The 24,640-nt window shown below is 38.9% G+C and overlaps 1 protein-coding gene across 1 annotated transcript; it reads right to left on the reverse strand.

Moving 5' to 3' along the window:
• Positions 1 to 22,688: 22,688 nt before the first annotated feature.
• Positions 22,689 to 23,627, reverse strand: LOC128111668 (olfactory receptor 2L13-like). Its single transcript, XM_052739894.1, has one exon. It carries the CDS (start codon positions 23,625 to 23,627, stop codon positions 22,689 to 22,691), a length of 939 nt encoding a protein of 312 aa, XP_052595854.1.
• Between the last annotated feature and the right edge of the window lie 1,013 nt (positions 23,628 to 24,640).

Here is a 24,640-nt window from a genome sequence, read left to right on the forward strand (position 1 = left end):
ATTCCAAAGTGGGTTTCCTGTTACTTGATTCCTGTAAGACATCTTAAGCATGGAGTTATTATCAAGCATTTGATTTTTTCAGACAAACATAAAACAATACTTATCCCTAAAATTACTAAAAACCAAAAGGTTGCTAACTTTATCCAGTGCCACCATGTGTAAATTGGTGTACATTTTAGATCTAATCTGACTAGTCTGCCTAAATAATCCCAAAAGCTGCATTTCTGCATCTGTTTCACCCAGTCCTTATGTATGTATGTATTTGTTCTTAACAGATTCACTAGATTGTGCATTTGTGCTTGTGATGTATGTATGGCTGCATCTTGTTCTTTAATTTTGTTATGTATGGATTCTAGTTGTTTCTGATTGAAATCTGCAATGTGTTGTAACTCCATTGCTTGTTTTACAAATGTTTGGTGATGTTCTAATTCTGTTGGGTCATTAAATAAGTGTGAGCCATCAAAATAATGTTTTTCTTCTAGTGTTAATGTGGTCACTCTTTGTTTGGTTATGTTTTTACCATCATAATTAGTGAAATTCATTTGTAGGATGCTACAGTTGTGTACCATATAGCATCCTGATTCTGTAATATTGAATGTTGTGATATCATCATTCATTGTGGTTTCATTAAGATTTATGCAGCTAACTAAAGTAGGTAAATATTTAGCACATATCAAGAAAGTGTAATCTCCCGTATCTTCTAGTGACTGTGTGATAGTAGTTACTGCCAATTGACTAGTTTCAAGTGTGCTTTCTGGTAGATGTGGATAAACGTATGTATTTGCTCCTAATGATATGGAGTCTTCTAATGGTATGTACACTGGTGTGTCATTCATATTGGTCCATAAGTTATGGTCTATGGGTACTAAGTATTGGTGGTTCCATTCTGATACTCCTGTTCTTTCAGTATATAGCTGTGGTATCGCCTTGGAATGATATGCTGAAAATGAATTTTGTAAGATCTGTACTAAATGTATATTGCATAATCCATCTGTGCATGAGCTTTCATATTCAGGGTTTAGTATACTTTGATATTCTCTTGTTCTTCTCCCTAACCCTGTGCTAAATAAACTATTTAATTCATTATTCATATTACTGACTTGTGCTATGGGATGGTCTGTATGTCAAATGTGTTGTTGATTGGTCAGTAAATAAATCTCTGATTGGTCCGTGGCCAGGCAGGAAGTATAGGCGGGACAAGGAGGAGAATAGAGCTGGGAAGTGGAAGGCTGAGTGAGGGAGACACTGCCAGCCGCCATGATGACAAGCCGCATGTGAAGATGCCGGTAAGCCACGAGCCATGTGGCAAGGTATAGATTAATGGAAATGGATTAATTTAAGTTGTAAGAACAGTTAGCAAGAAGCCTGCCACAGCCATACAGTTTGAAACCAATATAAGTCTCTGTGTTTATTTGATCGGGTTTAAGCGGCTTGGGACTGGCGGGTGAGAGAGATTTGTCCTGACTGTGGGCCAGGCAGGAAAACTCTAGCTACAAATGGCGTCCAACGTGGTGGCAAGAGTTTCCACCTAAAAACTGAGAAAAAGGATTCTAAAACGGAGCTAAAAACAGTTCCTAATTGTCTCTCTCAAATGAGCGACAGCTGCCGGTTTGAGCTACTGGCGGGTTGCTGGCGTGCGCGCTCGACCTGCAGTATGGCGGGAATGAGGCCTCTGCAAGTGGCACATTAAGCTACATTGTGGATTTAGCCTTTGCTAGTACAAAACAAAAGAGGTTTCTGGGCTACACGCTGCTTGGATAAAAGCATAGACCCACGATGGCTCCCAGAGCTGGCGGTAAGCATACTGCCGCCATGTTGGGAAGCTGAGGTGGGCGGAGCCAGCAGCCACAGATGCTGCAGCTTAAAGCAACAGATTCACAATAAGACAGATTCAGATGTAATAGTTTAAAATGTGTGTAAAATATACGTAGGCTTAAAAGAGACAAAAAAAGGTGATATATACAGTATAGAAACAAATACATGGTTTTAAAAAAAATAAAGTCTTTAAAGAGACAGTAAAATTAATATAAAAAATAAGCCACGTAGAGATGACTATTACACAGAGAGTCTGGATTGTGTTGTCTTTGGGATTCTTAACTACAGAGAGATATTTGATTGTAAAGGAAGCTGAGTTAAACCAGTATGTATATTTTAAAGATACTTTGACTTCAAAATTTGGATGTAAGGATATGTTGCTTTGGAAAAGAGTCTCTTTTGTTTCCACAGAAAGCCAGAGGCTATGGATTTGCTCAAGATTAAGACACATCAGGTTTGACCAGCCAAGACCACCTGAAAGGTCTCCGATGACACCATGGCCCAGATGATCCAACATCCAGAACCGTTTCAAGGCAACTGGCTCAGATGATACAGCCTCACGGACTACTCCATGATCCTAAAATTTTCTTTGTTTCCCCAGAAGATACAGCGCCCCCCTCCAGCAGGAAGTAGTAAGAGAAGCTACGCCCAAATTCCCAAATATACCAAGCTGACTTTGGAGATGTGTAAAGGTTAAAACCTTCCTTTTTAAGAAAAGAAAAGGGGAGGTGCTGTGGGATGGTCTGTATGTCAAATGTGTTGTTGATTGGTCAGTAAATAAATCACTGATTGGTCCGTGGCCAGGCAGGAAGTATAGGCGGGACAAGGAGGAGAATAGAGCTGGAAAGTGGAAGGCTGAGTGAGGGAGACACTGCCAGCCGCCATGATGACAAGCCGCATGTGAAGATGCCGGTAAGCCACGAGCCATGTGGCAAGGTATAGATTAATGGAAATGGATTAATTTAAGTTGTAAGAACAGTTAGCAAGAAGCCTGCCACAGCCATACAGTTTGAAACCAATATAAGTCTCTGTGTTTATTTGATCGGGTTTAAGCGGCTTGGGACTGGCGGGTGAGAGAGATTTGTCCTGACTGTGGGCCAGGCAGGAAAACTCTAGCTACAGACTTGAGTTCGATACATTTGACACATCATCATGTTATGGTTAGTATTAATAAGTTTTGCTTGATAGGAGAATTGTTCCTTATAAAGGTCTTGTGACATTTTTATCTCGCCTTGCATAGTTTGTATTAGTGTATGCATGCCATCTATAGAATTTGATATAGCTGCTAAAGCTTCTGCTGTTTTCTTATTTATTTCTTGTATGTGGTATATTTCTGCCTTTATTGGTTCTATCATTGCTGCTGATACTCCTCCACCCATTATTCCACCTAAAATTGCTCCTGCCATAAAGGCTGCTACTGCCATTGCTTGTAGTGGTTTTCTTCCTACTCTTGTTGGTGATGAGTAGTCTAAATCAAATCTAAAATTCACATCACTACAATATTCTATAGGTGGTTTCAGTGCTGTCAAATCTATTGTAATTTCAATTTTTCTAATCCTAGGGTATAAAACTAATTTAGCTGGACTTTTTAGGTCTGGTATAATAGCTGGTGCCTTGACTACTGTTGGGATTCCTTCTGGTGGTATTAGGTATCCTTTTGGAAAATGAGCTGTATATAATCCAATATTTTCTTTATTTGGTCTGGTCATATTTCCTCTAAATATAATTAATGGTGTGTTGGAATGTTCGCTGAGAAAATCCTTATTTCTTGATATCGGGAGATAATATATTTTATCCCAATATTGTGTATGTGATTTCATTGATCCTCTAGGGTTGTGTGCTACCCATTCAGCCTTATTCCATTCTTTATATTGTGGATTTGGCATTAACATGTAGAAATAATATGGGAGATTATGGTGCTGTAATTCAATTACTCTATCCATTTCATAATCCAAAGTTTGCCAAAAACTCCCTGATCTAGTTATCCCATTTTTATAATGTACCATTAGGTCATCTGGATCCATAACCTTATTGATTCTCATAGCCTTTGTCATTTGTACATATGGTGGGATATATTCTACCTCCCTTATACCTGTGAAATTGTATGCCTTTTGTTCAATTTCCCTATTAAATATGAAAATATTTTTTGCTGCTACTTCATCTGTAGTAACATTGGCACTGACTTCCCAGGGTATGGGCATGTCCAGTAAGTCTTTAGATTCGTGAAACCAGCAAATTGATATCTTACTGCCACCCAGCATGTTATGTATTTTATGTTTTGGTTCATGTATCATGCCTATGGTTAATATTGGTGTGCTGTCAAATTTTACTAGTGACATATGTTTGTTTATTATGGTAATTTTACCATATATATTCAAATTTATTATTGTGGTTGCTTTATTTGTGGTACAGTTAGTCCGTACCGCTGTATTATTTGTTTCGGTAAAGCATGATAATTTGTTTCTCAAGCTTGTGGCACCTTGTGTTAGTGATTTTGCTAAGGTTAGGTTAAAAAGTCCCAAATTACTTGCTTGCGTAAAATATGTTGGATATGACTGTTGGTCGTCATTAAATCTCATTATTGCCTGGACCTGTTTAGTAGCTGTTATATTTGCAGTACTGTCCACAAAAATTCCTAGCCATGGTATTTTCTGGCCTATTATATCTGTGATTGCTATTAAATCTTGTAACTGACCTTGATGTTCTTCCAGTAAATAAAGGTCCTACATGTAGGTCCACTATAGTCTTTGTATTGTTGTTTTGTCTAATGTTTGTATTTGCTTCGGATATATTTATACATGCATATGCAAAAGAGTGTTTTTCCCTGTGTAATGTGGAATTTACTGTAAGTATGCAGATGTGTGTTATGGTGTCTGTGTTGCAATCATATTTAGGTTTCATTGTGTGTCTCATTGAAGCCCAAGGTTGTTGTATAATATCTGTAAGTATGATGGGGAATCTCCAATGTTCTACTCCTAATTGCAATATTTTTGTCCAGTCATCCCATTTCCATTCCTTTCCTTTTACTGATGGGTTATCTGTGCTATATAATACAGAGAAGTTACCATAGAATGGTAAATTGGGATAGTCTGCTACGCATAACCAGTTAGTATTATTTTGTCCTGGTACATCTAGCTTATGTTTTTTAATGTATCTCCATAAGTTATTGGGACATCTATTTCCCCAGGGTTTGGGTAATAGTATTATTCCAGATACTACTGGCCATGGTTTTACCATTTCACCATCATTGCATACTGTCCAATTCATAGGGTTGCATGGGTTTATAGGTGTTGTAGTTACTTTAGGTGTTGTACTAGTAGGGTAATCACCATCATAATAGTCATCATTGTAATTATACACTTGTTCTTCCCACCTTTCTGATGTCTTATTATACAGCATACCTATCTCCTCCATTTGTTGTGCTATTACTGGTGCGAAATATTGTCTCACAAAGGAGCTATTCATGCCTAGTTCGCAGTCAAATTCTGGTTCTGTCTCTATTCCCATTGTATTGGTCCTATAGTGTGAGTTTACCCTTAATGTGTTTGTTCTGATATGTGAATTCTTTGTCCAATACATGTTGTATATGGCTGCGTGATTGGTAATGTTGGTCCACAATTCATTGTAATGGCATTTTAATGGGTTCTGCTCATGTATGTTGGTGTTAACATCATCCCCTGATTCTAACATATATTCTTTGTTTGGATGGTATATGCTAAGTGCCATTCTATATTGATCAAAACCCTTATACCAGGCATATGTTAAACATGCTGCATATTTTTGCCAAAAACTATGTGTTTTTCCTATGTAATGTGTAAATCTTCTCTCTGCTGACCAATATAGCGGTAATTTGCCTTCTACATCATAAATTGTTGGTGTAGCAATGGTATTCTGTTTCCAAGTGCCCACTTGTATAACATGTGGTGTGGTGGTGGGTCTGTTTGTTGTGGGTGTGCTGTCCAATAGGGCTGGCATTGGTATGCTGTTATTGCCATCACATCTGCTAACCTGAGACAGAAAAATGAGCACACAAAGGCTCCAATAGCGTGTAGCTTGCTTGCCTTTAGTGTGCACATCACCTTTACTATTCTTATTGCCTCCTGTGCAGATAGTGTATCCAGCATACCGTGAAGTTGGCTGTTCTGGATGCTGCAGAAGCATATCCAGGATTGGTATTGTTGACTATGTTGTATGAGTAGCTTCTTTGGTAAATGATGTTACAGAAGGGAAAAACAAATTCTAAGATTGGCAGTACTATGTATACTGCAATAGCTATTAGCCAAATCGTCAGGAGGGTTGCCCTTATGAATATCACCTCCCTGACACACATTTATGCTATATCCTCCAGCCTGACTAATTTCAAGTCCTTTTTACCTTGAGTTATCCACACGTTGTTTCCTGTTCCTGGTGCTATTATTTCTGCTGGGGATAATTTGTTATTCTTCCGGTTCCTGTAAAGGCAATTAGGATTCCTTATTACTTCTCTATCTATAACTGTAGGATAATCTATTGTATGTTGTTTTTGTATAGCTTCTTCTATTGGTGACTTCCTATTTATTCTGGGTCTGGTATTCAATTCATAAGTTGCTATTTTTATTGCTATTGATAGTGGTATTCCCTTATGCATCTCTAGCTGTTTTTTAATCATTCCGTTCCATCTTTCTATTGCTCCAGCTGCTGTCGGTGTATAGGCTCTATGGAAGTCCCATTGAATGTTTAAGTTTCTAGCCATTCTTTGTGTTTTGGCTCCTGTGAAATGAGTTCCTTGGTCTGATTGTATTATATCAGGTGTTCCATATGCTGCACACCATCCCCAGACTGTAAGTATCGTTGTGTTTTGGTCTGGGTGTGTACTTTCTCGGGCCATCCCGAGACCTGTCGTTATGTCTACTAGGGTGCAGCAATATTTTCCCTTGAAGCTGTTTAATGGTCCTATGAAGTCTATTTGTAGGATTCTATTAAAATCCATTCGGTGTCCTATTATCCCTTGGTAATTGTGTGTTAATCTTGTAATAGCCTTTGGGCAATTGTTGCAACTATTGATTGCTTTCCTTATTGTCTGCCATGTTATCTTAAGATTTCTTTTATCGAACCAACTTTTTAGTGCATGTGTACCTATATGTCCTAACTGCTCATGGATTTTCAGTATCTCTTCTGTACTTATAGGTATGTCCTTAGTTGATGGTCTTACCTGTATCCATTCTCTCTGTATTTTACCTTTTCCTGTTTCTGGATTAATGTTTGCCTTCCATGTACCTTTTAACTTTATACTTAACGCTGAAGCTAGTTTGTCTACTACTTCATTGTTTTTACTTGTCTCATCCTGTTTCTTGGTATGTGCATCTACATGGTATACTATGATTTTGATTAGTCTGCTTGCTGCATCCAATTCCTGCCATGCTGCCTTTGACCATATGTCTTTACCATTAATTTTCCATCCGTTATTTCTCCATTTACCTGACCATACTGCTATGCCATTTGCTACACACCATGAATCGGTGTATAAATAAATTTGTTTATAATTGTCCTTTATAGTTTGTCTTATCGCCAATAGTGCGGCTATAACTTCTGCATGTTGGGCTGATTTATCAGTGCCCTGGTCTGTAATGACCATTCCATCCCCAGGTCTATAAGCGGATGCTCTCCATCTCACTTTGTTGTTCACCGTGGTTGCTGATCCATCGGTGAACCAGGCATTAACCAGAGAGGGATCGTACTCTCTAGTCCCCCAATGGCCCATTGGTACCTGTTTCTGGGGAGGGGTTGAGGTTGGGAAAATGTATCCCTCTGGAGTCATGGGCCTGTCGGACTGAAGTATCGACTCCGATACCGCTGGTACCGACCCCTTTGCTGACAGAGGTGTTGATCGAAGGAACTCCTGAAGGTACCATTTCCATTGAAGTACCTTTCCTTCCATGGGTAGTCCAGCCCATGCCTCTCCTGGTGCCTTTACCCAGTCCAAAATGGGTATATGTGATCGGAGAGTCACATGGTTCTCTTTGAGCAGTGAGTGGATTGTCCTGAATGCCTCGTAGGCTGTCCATATGGTTCTTTCGAACAGCGAATATTTGTTCTCTGACCATGGGAATTTCTTGCAGTAGAAGCCTATTGGCATTTCCCTGTCTTTATTTTTTGAAAATATATTCCAATTACCATAACCCTGCATATACAAGATGTCCACAAATACGTGGTCACCGGGCTGTATATAATATAGGTGGCTATACTGGTTTATATATTCTAGTACCAATTTAATAGCGTTTTCGCAGTTTTGATCCCATTCAAAATCCTGTGCTTTCTTTGTTATTTTATATAAAGGCTGTAATATGATCTGTAGGTATGGAATATGTTGCCTCCAATATGCAAATAGGCCAATTAGATGTTGTACCTCAGTTTTATTCTGGGGTCACTTAATTTGTTTTAATTTATCTATTATTGTTTCGGGTATTGTTGGTCCTTCTGTAGTCCAATGTACCCCTAAGAATTTTACTTCTGTTCCTGCTTTATTTACTTTTTCTAGGTTTATAGTCCATCCTTCATTTCTTAAATGTTGAATTAGTTTCTCTAATGTACTTGGTACTTTTTCAATGGCTTGTCCTACTATCATTATATCATCTACATAGGTATATATGTTACAGTCTGATTCTGGTTCGAAGTTCTTTAATGTAGTTGTTAAGGTGTTGTGTGCAATAATAGGACTGTTCAAATACCCTTGAGGGAGTCTCAAGAATTGATATTGCTGTCCTTGCCATGTAAATGTAGTAAGTTCCCTAGATGTTGGGTGTAATGGGATTCCAAAGAACATATCACTTAAGTCTATAGTTGCCATTGCCTTTGGAGCTGAATTTTTAATTCTAAGAAAGATGTCTTCCACATCAGGAAGTTGTCCTGGAAGTTTAGGTGTTTTTTCATTTATTCTCCTGAAGTCAACTGTAAATCTCCATTTGCCATTAGGTTTCAGCACCGGCCATACTGGGCTGTTATAATTGAATGATTGAGATTTCTCTATAATGCCTTCTTTTAGCAAAGTTTGTATAGTCTCTGTTATTTCCTTAATACCTCCTTTGATAGGGTATTGTGCCGTGAAGGTCGGGGGTGTGTGTGGTAATTTAATAGGTTGTATTTTTACTTCTGCTAGATTACATCTGACCTTAGCTATTCTCTTATTATTTAGAAAGTCTGGGAATAATTTTCTTATTTCTTTAATGCCTAGGATATTACAGGGTGCATTGAAGCTAGCTGCTTCAATCTCATATTCCTTATTATATAATTTGAGTCTTAATTTTATTACTGGTACTTCTGTTTCTGCTGCTACTCCCTGTATTATAATGCTTTTATCAGTTTTAAAATGTTCTGTCAATTCCGTTATTATACTAATTTCAGAACCTGTATCTATTAGCCATTTTACTATTCTCGGCCCTTTGTTAGTTATTATAGGTATAGCTACAAATGGTCTACCAGCCGGGTTGATCAAGTCCGTCTTGGTATGTAGCGTCTGGGGGGTCCTGCTCTTGGGGGCCTGTGGTTGTTCTGATTGAAAAATTTTGGTCTGAAATTTGGTTTGAAATTTCGATTGCCTAAAAAAGGTTTTGGTTGGTATGTCTGTCTCCATGGGTTGCTCTGTGTCTCTCTCCATGGGATATTTTTCCTTCCTGTCAACCTTCTAATTGGGTTCCATGGTTTGTTTGCATTCTGTCTTTTGGGCATTTGATTAGGTTTCCCAAATGGTCTTATGTTCGAAAACCGTGGTGTAACTTTCTTCTTGTCCTGTTTCTTATTAACATTGAATGATACTACCTTGTCTATGTCCATTTCCCTGTAAGATTTAAAGAATTCCATGGCATCTGAGATGGTTTGACATGCCTGTAGGGGTCCAGCTAGGCTCATTTTAAGGTGTGCTGGAGCTCCTTTAATAATGATCTTTTTAAATTGTGGTGTAAAAGGTGCGGCTTGAGGTGTGGGTACCTGGTTGTATATGAAATACAATATGCCTAATTTTCTACATTGTTTTATGGCTTGTGCGTATGTTGTCCACTGTGCTGCTGATTCAAATTGAGTGAGGTCTAGTGTTGGAAATGCAAATCTCCAAGCTGCAGTAATCCAATCTAATAGTGGATGTGTATCGCCTTTTGATGTCTCAATTACATGCTCTAGAGCTTCTGATACTGAGGGGTTCTCTACTATGTTTCTGATCTTTCTCATTTCTAGATCAGTTAACATGACTGTGTCAGCTCCCTTTTCCCACAGTCGGCACATATATTCTGCATCTTTCTGTCCATTTTGGGCATAATCTTTCCGTAATTCTGAGATCTCCTGAGGAGTATATGGCCTGATTTCCTCAAACTTCGTTCCCATTTCAAATTTGGGACGATTACTACCTCCTCCAGTGCTGAAGGGGTTCAGAGCTGATATAGTACTTCTAATAGGAGTTCTCTTACTTTGGGTAGAGACAGGAAATGATGGTACGGTGTTACATCCATTCCATCCAGGAGTAGCGCTACGCTCCTGTTCCTTCCTCATTATGTTTAAGGCTAGCCTTTTGCCCATTAATCTGTCCTTATCAATATCCTGCACCGTTTTCATAAGCAGTGCGGTAGTTTGTGCCTTGCTACATCCCTCTAATTCTTGTTCTACCACATCCGGATTTGTTAATGTGTTAGTCACATTTACTGATTTCATGCCGGCCTTATTTTTAACCTTGGAGGCTACTTTTCCCCACTGTTCTTCAACCTCATCTTGGTATTCTCTACCTGTCACTGGGGAGATGTTAGTCTTCTTAAATTTCTTAATTAATCTATTCATTGTAAGTGGTATACCAAGCCGTACAAAAATTTAATTAATTTTTTCCTACGGTACCACTCCCAGTCACTAATTCATTTAGACTGATTCAAAGAATCAGTTATCAATTTTTCAAATTTCAAATCCGCAATCCTTTCTATCCTTTTGGCCAGCCAGTGCCTCATTTAGCTCTTTCCCAGCACCTTCCGCTCTTCCCCAGGGGTCTGGGTTGGCATCAAGGTGTCCGGTATTCTTTCGGTACTCCGCACCCTTAGGGAGGGTGGTGTTTCCCGTCTGCTTCTGATACTCTCTCTCCTACCAGTTCTTCCTCCTTGGACCTTCAGATTTTCTTTAGGTCCTCAGAGTTGACTTCGAGGAGTTGATTTCTCAGAGCGGCTTTGAGGTCACTTGCTAGTTTATTTGGTTTCCTGTAATTTGTTACTCCACCAGAGTAATAGCCAATTCTTTTGTATTACTTATTTTACATTCCTCAGTGCTCAGTGGTTAAGGAGGCTTTAAGCCCAAAATCCTGCCGACTACGCCAACTGTAGCGAGCACATACCCCAGTTACGGGGGAGGAATAATCACTCTTGATTCAGACTTGGTATAACACTCATTTATTCACACAGTAAGATTACAAGCAATATTCATCCTGTCTTCCAAATGGAAGCAGGAGTACCTCTCCGGGTATACAGGTCCGGACTCGCCATGTCTGTTCCTCTGGATCTTGGGTCAGCCTTCCTCAGGTCAGCCACGTCTGCACTGGGGACAGGATCTCACGTCTCTGGCAGAGGAGAGTCGTCTCTCGCGAGGGCCTGACGAGCTCTGTTGGTCGGGTCTGAGGCTTCATCTTTTATATTCTTTCCTGGCTAGGTTTCTAGTCTTATCCCTACTTCCACACATAGCTTATAGCTTATCACTACTCCATTTGTGGTTTACTTACATCATTCTATTGCTTATCACTCCTGACCAGGGTTGTTCACCCTAGGCCTTACATGTGTTCCTTACATTCTTGCATCTGAAGTTCCCAATCGTTTACTCAGATTTTCTATTTCCAGCATTCCCTCTGTTTGTGTCTTCTTCATTTTTTCTATTTCCCTTTTCAGGTCTTGGACTGTTTCCTTCATTTGTTTCATTGCTTTTTCTTGATTTTCTCTCAGTACTTTATTGCTTTCTTCCAGGACTTTATTGATTTCTTCTAATTTGTTTGCCCTTTCCTCTAGTTGTTTACAGCGTTCTTCACATTTTTTTGTCTTTTCCTCTACACAAGCCTCTAGCTTCTTCATGATGTCATTCATACGGCTGTTTTCTTCTGCTTCTTCCAATTTCTGATGTTCAGGTCTAGGTGTTGGAGGAGGGGTAGGTTCTGGTGATGCTGTATTGCTATTCATTTTGTTGTATGTGTTTCTGCCTTGACGTCTGCCCATCACCTTGTGGTTCATTCTTGGCCTTATCCGCACACTTCAGACAGAGCTGACAGATTCAGGAAGTCTCTCTCTCTTGTCCAGATGGGAGCTCCCTTGTCCAAATTGGAAGTCCAGGGCAGGATGGGAGCTCTTGTCCAGAAGGGAAGTCCGGGGCAGGATGGGAGCTCTTCTCTCTCTCTCTCTCTCTCTCTCTCTCTCTCTCTCTCTCTCCTCCAGAAGGGATGTCCGGGGCCAGGGATGGAGTTTTTAAAAACCTCTTCTAAGCTCTGTCTCTTCAAGCTAGTAAAAGACAGTGGGTCAGAGTACCCTGAGGGAAACACTTGGGACAGTGTGGGTAAAGAGCTACAGAGAGCCCAAATGGGCAGGAAACTTTACCTGAGAAAAGCAAAAAAGCCAAGCTTTTCAGTTACAGCTGAGCTGAGGCATTAAGGGTTTTGTTTCTGAGTGAGCATTTCAGAATGAAAAGGTGCTCCTAATTGTCCTAATGCAAAGATCCCCTGAAGCATTGTTTCCTCACTTCTGGCCAAAAACCCAGAGGTGACTGGCCAGTGTCTCTGAGTTGAAATGCATTTCAGGGATACTAGGGTTCCTGCAATGGTAAACTTCCTGGAGCACAGAGCTGAGGCAGGAAGGTGCAGGACCCAGGGGAAGATTGCTAATGAACAACCAAAGCTAAAGCCGGTGGGAATGGCACAGTTGCCCGCTTTCCTGCAAGTCCCGGGTTGATAGGTCCGCAGCTACAAAAAGAAATCTGAGAAAAAAGCTTTCCTATCAGAGTAAGGATCTTTCTGGGAAAACAGTAAAGCTGAACTGTGTCTGAAGCAGTTGTGCTGCTGAGTCAGAACACTGTCTGGGGAAAGAGCCCAGCCATGGCAGAACAGAACTATCCAGGAGCAAAGCTTTCTTTTCTGTCAGAGAAAGCATCTCTTTGAGAAAAGCTTTGTTTCAACTGACTCCCGTGAGATGAGGGGGAGTGTAGCCCTGAGGGGTGATTGCCTCTGGCATAAGCTCTGTCCTTGAGCACCCAGATAAGCAAACCCAACCCACTTTGGGGACTGGGCCAGGTGAAGGCCTGATGAGACAAAACACCTGTCTTAATGTGAGCTTAGAGATGGCAAAAACCTCCCTTGTTAGATTTTCAGTCTGTATGCAAACCACGCAGACCCCAAAAGCAGAAACGGACAAAAAGCCCTACCTTCAGTAGCAGGGAAAGCCGCCACTGTAGTGTCTGAAACTGTTTCTGGGGTAGCGGGATAAACTGAGACCAAACTAGGAACGGTCTAGGAGAAACTCTCTGAAGAAAAAAGAGGGGACAGATTCCGCCCCAGAAAATGCATGACCTGTGAAAGCTGCTGAGAGTTTGAGGCAGATTTGGGGGGGGAGCCCCTACCTCCAAAGGCAGCTAGCAGAGGAACAGAGCAGCCTGAGATATCTGGAGCTCTGCATCTGGGGGGGAAGGAACAAGCAAAATGAGAATAAAATCAGTGGGAGAAAAATCTCTGAAGGAGCTATGGAAAAGCTGTTGTAAATGCTTTTGTTTTTCACTGACTGGCTAAGACAAACACAAGTCCCGAGGAAAGTTGCTATCAGAAATGCCAACCTCAATGCCAGCTAACCAGGCAGGTGCGGTTCTGATCCGGGGCCAGTGTCTGATGAAGAAGAGACACCTGTTAAAGCCAGCTGAGAGGAGAATAGGAATCTCCCAATGTCCCATGATTGAAAATGTAAAATGCTTGTTCAAATCTCCCATTGCAAAAGCAAAAAACTTTGTTCAAACCTCCCGGGCAAGAATTTGTAAGCAAGTCTGGTTAAAGAGAACCAGTTGACTCTCAGACCCGAAAAGAACTATGGGAAATGACTGATGGGAAAATGATATAAGGAAAATGATATAAGGGACTGATATGAAACTGATATTATTATGGACTGATATGAGGGAAATGCATTCTGGGAAAGGTAGTTTTTCCGCTAAAGATGGCAACATTGTTCTGAAACTTTTTTTTTTTTTTTTTTTTTTTTTTTTTTTGGTTTTTCAAGACAGGGTTTCTCTGTGTAGCTTTGCGCCTTTCCTGGAACTCGCTTTGGAGACCAGGCTGGCCTCGAACTCACAGAGATCCGCCTGGCTTTGCCTCCCGAGTGCTGGGATTAAAGGCGTGCGCCACCACCGCCCGGCTCTGAAACTTTTGTAAGCTCAAAAATATGTTCGTGGTAAACTTAAAATACAGCTTTTAAAAGAATAAGGAGGAAAATCGTCTAAGAATTTAAGTGTCAGTTCCAATGAAAAATTGAAAGGATGCGGAACTAGGCGCTTTGCAGTTTGGGGCTCCATTGGGAAAATGTCTTATTTACCCTAATAGCTGTGCAAAGTTTTTACGGTAGTTGGATGACAAAAAGCTACCTATAAGAGCAAATAAGCCACTTTAAAATCCTTAAAACAAGGGAAAGCAGTTTATACAATGAACGTTGTCTTAGATATGAAGGAAACTTATGTGAATTTAAAAGTTCTTTGCCTTTTGAACAAACTGCCTGCAATGAGTAATTCCTTTGCAAATCTAATAAGGAGACAAGGAAACGGGCATTCAAAAAGAAATGACTGCTTTATAGAGGGGAACAAACTTCAGAAAATCTAGCTGTCTCACAAAAGAGTTGCTTTACCTGAAAGTTCCTTATAAGAAATCAATGCTAAATATCACAGCTGCTAATAACATCAGGAGTTAAAGCTAATGAAATGAAAATACTAAATCCTGAAAATGCTTTTTCTCAAAGTAAGCTAATGAAGGATATGTTTCATGAAAGAACATCTATGTTCTTGACTCCTTTGAATAGTAACAGTTTTGGTTAAAATATTGAAACTAACAACAATCAAGTCAAAATGTTTCAATAAATTCAAGACGCTATTCCACAAAAGAAAGCTGCCATGCTTTGTGGGCCATATTAGAGCTCACTCCAATCTTCCTGGTCCTTTAACTGAGGGTAATTTGAAATGGAAAGATCCCTGCTCGGGATTATGAAAGGGTCCCGATCCTGTGTTAATATGGGGTTGAGGACATGTTTGTGTTTTTTCACAAGAGGAGAATGAAGCTTGGTGGTTACCGGAGCATTTTGTAAGGAGCATGGAACTAAGAAAGGTCAGCTCCAATGACGTTCCTACAAAGGAACCAGAATGAAAGTGGCTCGATCAGTGTTTTTCTGAGGTTTTGTCACTGGTTAATGCAAACAGTGAGGAAAGAGTTCAGAGCTGTGCCGCTTTTGGTTTTACTAGCTCCTTTAGAAAAATACTTTATATCACCTAATAGTTGTGCAGTATTTGGTGAAGAGCTTTATAGCAGCTCAATACGGTAATTTCACCCTCAGCATGAAGTGAAGTTTTTCGGTAGAACAAACCAAAAGTACTGCTGTAATAGAAACATTTATCTGAATTGAAGTACTTAGGGGAACTACTATGAATTTGGGTGAAGGGACAGCCTCTAGTTAAAAACTGTCTACCGCTGACAGTGCATCTCTGCCAGTCCGGAACAGCTGAGAGAACTGGCAACTTTGGAGTGTGGCATCATCCTGGGAAGGTTACAGTCCCCTAGCAACAACTATCACAATTCTATAACAACAACACTCACTAAATCCCAGTGCTTTATAACAAAGCTGACTATAAACTCTAAACTTTAGAAATGATGTACGTACTTCCTGTCTAGTTAAGAGAATCTTTCTAATAGAGATAGTGATAATAATTAAGAGTAAGAAATAGAAAAAGATGAAAATAAGATATGTAAGTTTATAAAAATTCTGTCTTGTTAGAGCTCTGTGTTAAGAAATCTTTAGGTGTTTGCTAAGTTAAATATATGCTAATGGTAGCCATATATAAGTTTGTAAAATAGATCTATAGAGTTCCTTTAAGAATATAAGCTTGCAAGAAATATCTAAAGTAGTCTTAAGACATGTAGTAATAAGTTTGTAAGGAGTAAAGACGCTAGTTGTAAATGTAAGTTTAAATAAGAAATAAGATGGAATGAACATAAGAAATACATAAGAACTAATAAGAAATATATTTGCTAAAGTAGTTCTATAGTTTCCTTAAGGAGTATAAATAAGTAGATGTTAATGTTATATGAGTTTGTAAAAACGTGTAAATGTTGAATGTGAGTCTAAATGCTTTGCAAGGCAAAAGGTTATATGTGAGTTTGTAAAAAAAGTGTATGTTAAGTGTGAGTCTATTCTTAATGTATATGGTGAAAGAACCTGAGACACACAGAAGGTAGTGTCCTGGTAGACTGCCAAGTAGGCAGTCCGAATGGTTTCAAAACCTCCAGAAGCAGCTAAGAAGCTAAGAATGGCGGATGCCAGAATCAGCACAAGGCATCTTCAGCTGAGATCCGTGGAAAATCAACGCAATACAGAAAAACCTGAGCTAACAGCAAAAACGGTGCAGTTTAAAATATTACTATAACTAAAAAGGTCTCTGGCTTGAGGAAAAAAGTTGCAGAGATGCTTGTTTGAACTAAAATTGTTAACTGCAAAACATTTTGGTTGTAAAACGTCTCTTCATATTTTGAAGTGAAAGCCTGATACCAGAATTTATTTCTTGTTTAAACTTTTTGAACTTAAAATGAGATAAAACTACAAAAAGATTTTGGCTATGGATTTTTTCATATTTGGAAGGCTCGTACCAGAACTTATCATTTGAATTTTAAGACTTAAGAAATGAAATAAATAATAGAGATTTCATTGCAATGGGACAATTTTGAGTTTATTCATAGTAATGACCTAGGAACTGTTTGCTGGAATTGGGTTAAATATGGAACTGTTTAAATGAAGAAATTTATTTCTACCTAGAATCAAGATGCAGTTTTGTGTATGCATATATGCTTTATTAATTGGTGACTCATGAATTGTTCTGTGGAACTGTTCATGTAAAAATGAAATTACTTACAGAACTGGTTTGTGTTACAAATGGAACTGTTTAAATGGAAAAGTTTGGGTTTTCTAACTAGGCTTAAGATTTTGCTTAAATTATAAAGAAAAGGGGGAGAGTTAATATTCCTTAGTCTAATTTCAAAAGTCGTTTGAGTGGATTAATGTCATGTTTTGTTAGTAAGAAATGCAAATGGGGTATATTAAGAGGCTACTTTTAAAGTGTAAAGAATTTTATTAAGAAACTGCTTTTGGATGTTTTGCTAAGTTTTCAAAGTGTTAATGGTTAGATTGCTTTTCAATATGGATTTGTAGGAATTGTATGAGTTTGGGTTCTTCTAACTAGGTTGGAGATTTTGTTTAAAAAATTAAAAGGAGGAGTTATGAGGTTGAATTGTTTGCAGAAATTGTGTTTACCCTATTGATATTGATGCACCCTGGTTTTGTGGAGTTAAGGAAATATTTGTTTGTGAATACATCGAAGTTTTTCCTGTCTTCTGTTAGCAAGAAAATTCAAATGATTGAGTTAAAGTTGTAAGGCAGAGAAAATTGTTAACTATATATAGCACCATATATGCTAATTCAAATGGTTCTGTTAAGAGTTTGCTTTGAGTTGTAAGATTGAGAGAATTGTGGCTATGTATAGCAATATTTATGTTAACCTGTTAATGGTGATGATGAAGTTAAGGGATTCTTTAAGTTTGTAGTCGCCTTAAGAGTTTTTGGATTAGAAAGGGCTTGAGGCAGCTAAGACCTTGGACCTAATTTAAAAGAAAAATGCCATCTTTATCATCCTCTACTCCCATATTGGGAGGTGTAACAGCTATGGAAATTGCTGTAAGCCATTAATAGTTTTTTTTATATATATTAAGAAAGGGGGACCTGTGGGAGCCCGTTCTCGGGTTCCTCGTGGCTTTACCCAGCAGGTCCGCAGAGAGGATGATTAGGACCACGGGCCAAGTGCAGGTGTCTGAGATGGTCTGCACTTGGCTGTGCTGGGGGAGGATGTCTTTTGCTCCACCCCTTGGCGTCTCTATAAAAACCCTGCAGCAGAGACAGTGGGGGCCCATTGGAATAGTTTCCAGGCCCTCTCGAGGCTATCCTTTATTTTCTATCTGTATATCTCCGCAAGATTCTCTGCAATAAATCCTTCTATCTAATATTTCCTGCTGCTCGCACTCAAGAAAACTCTGGGGAACTGTGGGGGTGGTGGGTAAACGTCCCACAGGTGCCCTTGTGTTGGGGCATAAATGTTCAGAATTGAGACGTCATCTTGGTGGTTCTTTCCTGTGATGAGTATGTAATGCCCTTCTTGATCTCTTTTGATTGATTTTAGTTTGAAGTCTATTTTGCTGGATATCAGGATGGCTACACCCGCAGAAAGATGGGTCCTGCTTTCGTATCCATTCTGTAAGCCTATGTCTTTTTATAGGTGAATTAAGTCCATTGATATTGAGGGAAATTAATGACCAGTGATTGTTCATTCCTGTTATTTTTTGATGGTAGTGTGTGTGTACTTCTCTTCGTTGGGGTTTACTGCTGTGGCTTTATCTATTGCCTGTGTTTTTGAGGGTGTATCTGACTTCCTTAGGTTGGAATTTTCCTTCTAGTGCTTTCTGTAGGGCTGGGTTTGTGGATAAGTATTGTTTAAATCTGGCTTTGTCTTGGAATGTCTTGTTCGCTCCATCTATGATGATTGAAAGTTTTTCTGGGTATATTAGTCTAGGCTGACATCCATGGTCTCTTAGTGTCTGCATTACATCTGTCCAGGTCCTTCTGGCTTTCAAAGTCTCCATTGAGAAATCGGGTGTTATTCTGATGGGTTTGCCTTTATAAGTCACTTGGCCTTTTTCCTTTGCTGCTCTTAATATTCTTTCTTTATTCTGTACGTTTAGTTGTTTAATTATTATGTGGTGAGGGGACTTTTTTGGGGGGTCTAGTCTGTTTGGTGTTCTATAGGCTTCTTGTATCTTCATAGGCATTTCCTTCTTTAAGTTGGGAAAGTTTTCTTCTATGATCTTGTTGAATATATTTTCTGTGCCTTTGCGTTGGTATTATTCTCCTTCTTCTACCCCTATTATTTGTAGGTTTGGTCTTTTCATGGTGTCCCAAATTTCTTGGATATTTTGGGTCATGACTTTGTTGGCTTTAGTGTTTTCTTTGACTGATGAATCTATTTCTTCTACTGTATCTTCAATGCCAGAGATCCTCTCTTCCATCTCTTGCATTCTGTTGGTTATACTTGCATCTGAAGTTCCCGATTGTTTACTAAGATTTTCTATTTCCAGCATTCCCTCTGTTTGTGTCTTCTTCATTTTTTCTATTTCCCTTTTCAGGTCTTGAACTGTTTTCTTCATTTGTTTCATTGATTTTTCTTGATTTTCTTTCAGTACTTTATTGTTTTCTTCCAGGACTTTATTGATTTCTTCTAATTTGTTTGCCCTTTCCTCTAGTTGTTTACAGCGTTCTTCACATTTTTTTGTCTTTTCCTCTACACAAGCCTCTAGCTTCTTCATGATGTCATTCATAAGACTGTTTTCTTCTGCTTCTTCCAATTTCTGATGTTCAGGTCTAGGTGTTGGAGGAGGGGTAGGTTCTGGTGATGCTGTATTGCTATTCATTTTGTTGTATGTATTTCTGCCTTGATGTCTGCCCATCTCCTTGTGGTTCGTTCTTGGTCTTATCAGCACACTTGGTTCAGACAGAGCTGACAGATTCAGGAAGTCTCTCTCTCTCTTGTCCAAATGGGAACTCCGGGGCAGGATGGGAGCTCTTGTCCAGAAGGGAAGTCTGGGACAGGATGGGAGCTCCTCTCTCTCTCTCTCTCTCTCTCTCTCTCTCTCTCTCTCTCTCTCTCCCAGAAGGGAAGTCCAGGGCAGGATGGGAACTGGGGGCCGGCCCCTAAATCTCAAGAAGTGCCTGGGGTCTCGGGTGGATGGGTATGGGGGCAAGGCGTGGAGATTGCAGGGTCTGCCAGGGGTCTTGGAGAAGGGGATCCTTCCCAGTGGGGCTAGAAGGGAACCTGCCCGGTGGCCAGAACCTGGGGCCAAGTTGGGCAGGTCTTCCCCAGAGTGGCTGGTGCCCAGGGATGGGGTCCGGGCCTAGCCAGGGCACTCACCTGTGCTCCAGAAGGGAAGTCCTGAGCAGGATGGGAGCTGGGGCTCAAATATCTTTCAAGTTATTTTTTCCCTCTTCCCTCTTTCTCTTTCTGTATTGACTCCCAGTTAAAGACTCTCAAATTTTTGCTGTTTTCCTCTTCACTGCACTGGTATCCTGCCCTCTGTAGCACTTCTCACATGGGACCTTTCTACTTTCCTTTCCTGGTTCATATGGTTACTTCAGGTTATCTACTCACATCTAAAGATGCAAAGCTAGGCATCAGGAATGAGAGAAAATGTGAGATTTGTGTTCTAGGTCTGGGTTGCCTCATTCAATATAATCTTTTCTATTTCATTCATTTACCTACAAATTTCATTATTTCAATTATCTTTATATCCATATATTATTCTACAGTATATGTGATACATTCTTATTGTCCAAATTTTATGTTGAACTTTGGAAATTCTCTTTTCATATTCATAGTCCATGTTTGAATTAGTCATTTCTTTTTCTGACTCTTTCTTTTCTTTTCTCTTTTTTTGTCTTTTTAGTTCTTTATATACTTGGATATCAATCTATTAGATATATAACAAGAAACAATCCCCTCCCCTCTGTGGGCATTCACTTCATTTGGTTATTTCCTTAACTATGCAAAAGATTATTAGATTTATAAGGTCCCACTTGTCAGTTGTTGGTCTGAATTTTTGGGCAAATGAGGTCCTATTCAGGAATTCCTTTCCTATGCACATATATATTGTAGGGTACTGCCTATGTTTTATTCTACCAGTTTTAATGTTTCAGGTTTCACAATGAGACCTTTGATCCATTTAGACTTATTTTATGTTCAATGTGATAGATAAGTGTCTAATTACATTCTTCTGCATGTAGACATGCAGTTTTCCCATCACCATTTGTGGAAAATTTAGTCTTTTCTACAGTGCATATTTTTGGAATCTTCATCACATATCAGACGGCTGTGTTGTTCATGATTTCAGTGGATAGCACCAAGATTTTCAGTTGATTGAAGATGAGTTTTTCTGTGGGACTGACATGCATAGCCTTTTGTGTGTCAAGGTACGTTTGCTCTAGTCTTACTCTATGACTTTCATCATGAACACATGTTGAATTTTGTCAAAGGTACTTTCTACATGTATTGAAATGATCATGTGATTTTTTTCTTTTAGGTTTAATTATGTGATTTATTACATTCATTAATTTGGGAATGTTGATGCATTCCCACATTTTCCAAAATAAAGAAAAGGCCTAGGCACAAGTAGCCAAAAGAAAAAAAGATATCACTCAAATTAACAGAATTAGTACTGTACTGGGAAGCATCACAAAATATACCACAGCAATCCAATATATTATATGAAAACATTTGAATAAGCTGTAGCCTGTTAAGTTGAAAGTACATAAAAGAAATAGATAATTTTCTAGGTGCATGCAATGTACCAAAAGTTAATCTAAGAATCCACCAAATTTTAAACAGACCCTAACAAATGAGGAAATTCAAAGAGCAACAAAATCCTCTCAACTAAAAAAAAAAAAAAAAAAAAAAAAAACTAGTCCAGGACCAGACAGATGCACAGAAAAATCCTACCAGAATTTCATTGAAGATCTCACTCAGATATTTTAAAATTATTCAAAAAAAAGTAGAAAGAAGAAACATTTCTAAACATCTTCTATAGTGCTAGTACTACTCTACTACCAAAAGAAAGTAAAGATACAAAAAAAAAACTGGCCAATAGCCTGGTAAATATACATTTTAAAATAGTCAATAAAATATGTGCAAACTGTGTTTGAACATATATCAAAAATATTATCCACAATGAACAAAACAAGTTTTAATTAAGTAAAAATGTAGATAAATAGCATATACTCAACCATCATTTCATTTCTTTATGGAAACAAGAAAATTTCTTAACCAATTAAGTCCCTCTAGAATGGTCTTATACAAAGACATCAAGATAAGATGGTCAGAATATGTGCTCTATATGATAAATGTTTCAGCTGAAGATAATTATACTTATTTATGAGGTATATGTGATATTTCATACATGTGAACATTGTATATGGATGGAAACAGGGTAATTGGTCAATTTATACCTGAAACTTTTTCCTTCTTTGCTTTTTACAACCTTTCTACCTGGGGTGAGAATGGTTCTAGTGTGTTGTGGTAAAATTGAATGTTTTTAAAACATTTCAAGACTGTGAGATTGCTTTATTTTCCTATACAGTAGACACTGGCTCCATGTGAGTATTACTCACTTGTATGAGCAAGGTCCAAACTGAAATGTGTTGTAAATATTCACTATACACAGGCTTTTAATAATGAAAAGAATTAAGGCAAAATTCTTGAGTAAAGCAATTAATTCAGGTTAATTTTAGTCATATCCATATTACAGTACATTCATAAAGTATATCTCAGGTTGTATTAGTATAGTAATCCATTGTCTAATATCTGTCATTAAAAACATTTACTGTAATGTTGTGAATTAAACATGTGAATAATTACACTAGTATACAATAATGAACATATTATTTAATCTTAACTATTAATGAATCACCAGAAACTTATGGCATGTGTGTGGCACACATTATATTTCCAATAGAGGGCACTGCTTTATGACATTCCCATGGAGAAGTCAAAGAGGAACAGTGAGGAAAAGATCAAGTTTTCATGAAAGAGAATGTTCCAAAGACTCTTGTCATGGCCCCCAGGACCTCATTATTCCTCAGGCTGTAGATAATGGGGTTGAGCATGGGGGTGAGGATAGTGTAGAAGACAGCCAGAGTCTTATCTTCAGTGGGTGTACGGAGACTCCTAGGTCGAAGATAAGTGTAGGCAAAAGGTACATAGTAAAATGTCACCACAGTTAAGTGAGTTGAACATGTAGTGAAGGCCTTTTTCTTTCCCTCTTTTGAGCGCATATGGAAGACAGCAAAAAGGATACGTCCATAGGAAGCTGTGATGCCAAGGAAAGGAAGTGGTAGAAACAGGATTGTGCTCACAAATACCATATACTCATAAACCCAAGTGTCCATACAGGCCAGGGGCAACATGGCAGGGACATCACAGAAGAAATGGTTAATGGACCTAGAATGGCAGTAAGGGATGTGAAAGGCATAAACCGTATGTGCTAAAGAGTTAATGGAGCCCAGTGTCCAGGACCCTATAATCATCTTCAGGCATATCATTTTGTTCATGTGAATAGGATAATGAAGGGGGTGGCAGATGGCCACAAAACGGTCATAGGCCATGGAGGCCAGGAGCAAGCCCTCAGAACCTGCCATGGTCATAAAGAAAAAGGATTGAACTGCACAGCCCAGTAAGGTAATGCTTTTCTGGCCAGAAAGGAAGTTGAATGCCATCTTGGGAACAGTGGCAGAGACATCCATCAGGTCCATGAGAGAGAGCTGACTGAGGAGAAAGTACATAGGGGTGTGGAGCCTGGGATCCACACGAATGAGGTGGATCATTGTTGAGTTGCCAAGCAAGGCCACAGAGAATATGCAGATGATGAGCAGCAAAAGCAGAAGGCCTGTTTGGTTTTGTGGAAATAACCCTAACAAAATGAAATCACTTGAACTCTGATTCCATTTCTCCATGAAGACGTATTGCTTTATCCTTCTTGAAAAAGAAACTCACAAGTAACATACACTACCATAGGAAATAGAATGAGAGAATAAAGAGAAACTGGCTTGTCATGAATGCTTGCACTGAATTGTTCTTCCTCCAACACCGTTCTTCTGCTGACCTGATTTTGAAATCTGAGCTGAGTGTTTCTTCTGTCTTACCTCTGGCCAAGTTCTCAGTTCAGAGATACCTGTATGGTCATTTTAAAACCAAGGGTAGCAACATGAGTAAGATAGCTCACACATTTTCTCCTAGATAACTGCATGCAAGTCCATTACTCAAGATCATCAAGCCACCTTACAAAACTAAGAAAGCCTCTATCTTCTGCATCCCTTACTTCCTGGCCCTGTTCCCATAATTGGCCACATTGCAGACAGATCCCAGAGACCTGCTCCTTGTGCTCTGCCTCACACATTCTCTAATGAATCTTTGCCTTTCCTGAAAATGCCCTCCTCTCCCAGTTCACTGTTCTGAAACTAACAGGATTTCTATGTGTTCAGATCCACCCTACTCATAAAATGCTATTTGTATGTCCTCACATCCATAAGGGATGCTTTGGTTTGTGTAAATTTTACTGTTAGCAACTGAATACATGTTCACAGTTAAAGTATTTATACAACAAAACATAATAAATGTCACACATTGAATAATACGTATTTTTATTATATTTTACAATTAAGAATAATGTGCAAATATGTCCAAATAGTATAAATGTTGCTTATATGCATTGCTTTCTCCTCTTACTCTGAAATTCTGGTTTTTGTATTCTGTTGGCAGGAGTGAGAAGCCCTTAAAAACCTTTTCATTTGGAAGAAAATGTGCAATAGTAAATTCTTGACTTTCTACTCACCAATATTTTAAAAATCATTACATTTGTATTCATTTTTATGTGTATTTGTAGAGTATTGCATGCCGTGGTACTTGTATGGAAGATAGAATATGATTGGGAGAGTCAGTTTCCTTTCTCCATCTGAATATCAAACTC

This window comes from Peromyscus californicus, unplaced genomic scaffold (assembly GCF_007827085.1).
Source record: "Peromyscus californicus insignis strain IS unplaced genomic scaffold, ASM782708v3 Scaffold_16__1_contigs__length_79575227, whole genome shotgun sequence".
Taxonomy (NCBI): Eukaryota; Metazoa; Chordata; class Mammalia; order Rodentia; family Cricetidae; genus Peromyscus; species Peromyscus californicus.

Excerpts from the sequence above, each read along its gene's own strand:
- LOC128111668 (XM_052739894.1), bottom strand. The coding sequence starts at position 23,627 with ATGGAGAAATGGAATCAGAGTTCAAGTGATTTCATTTTGTTAGGGTTA.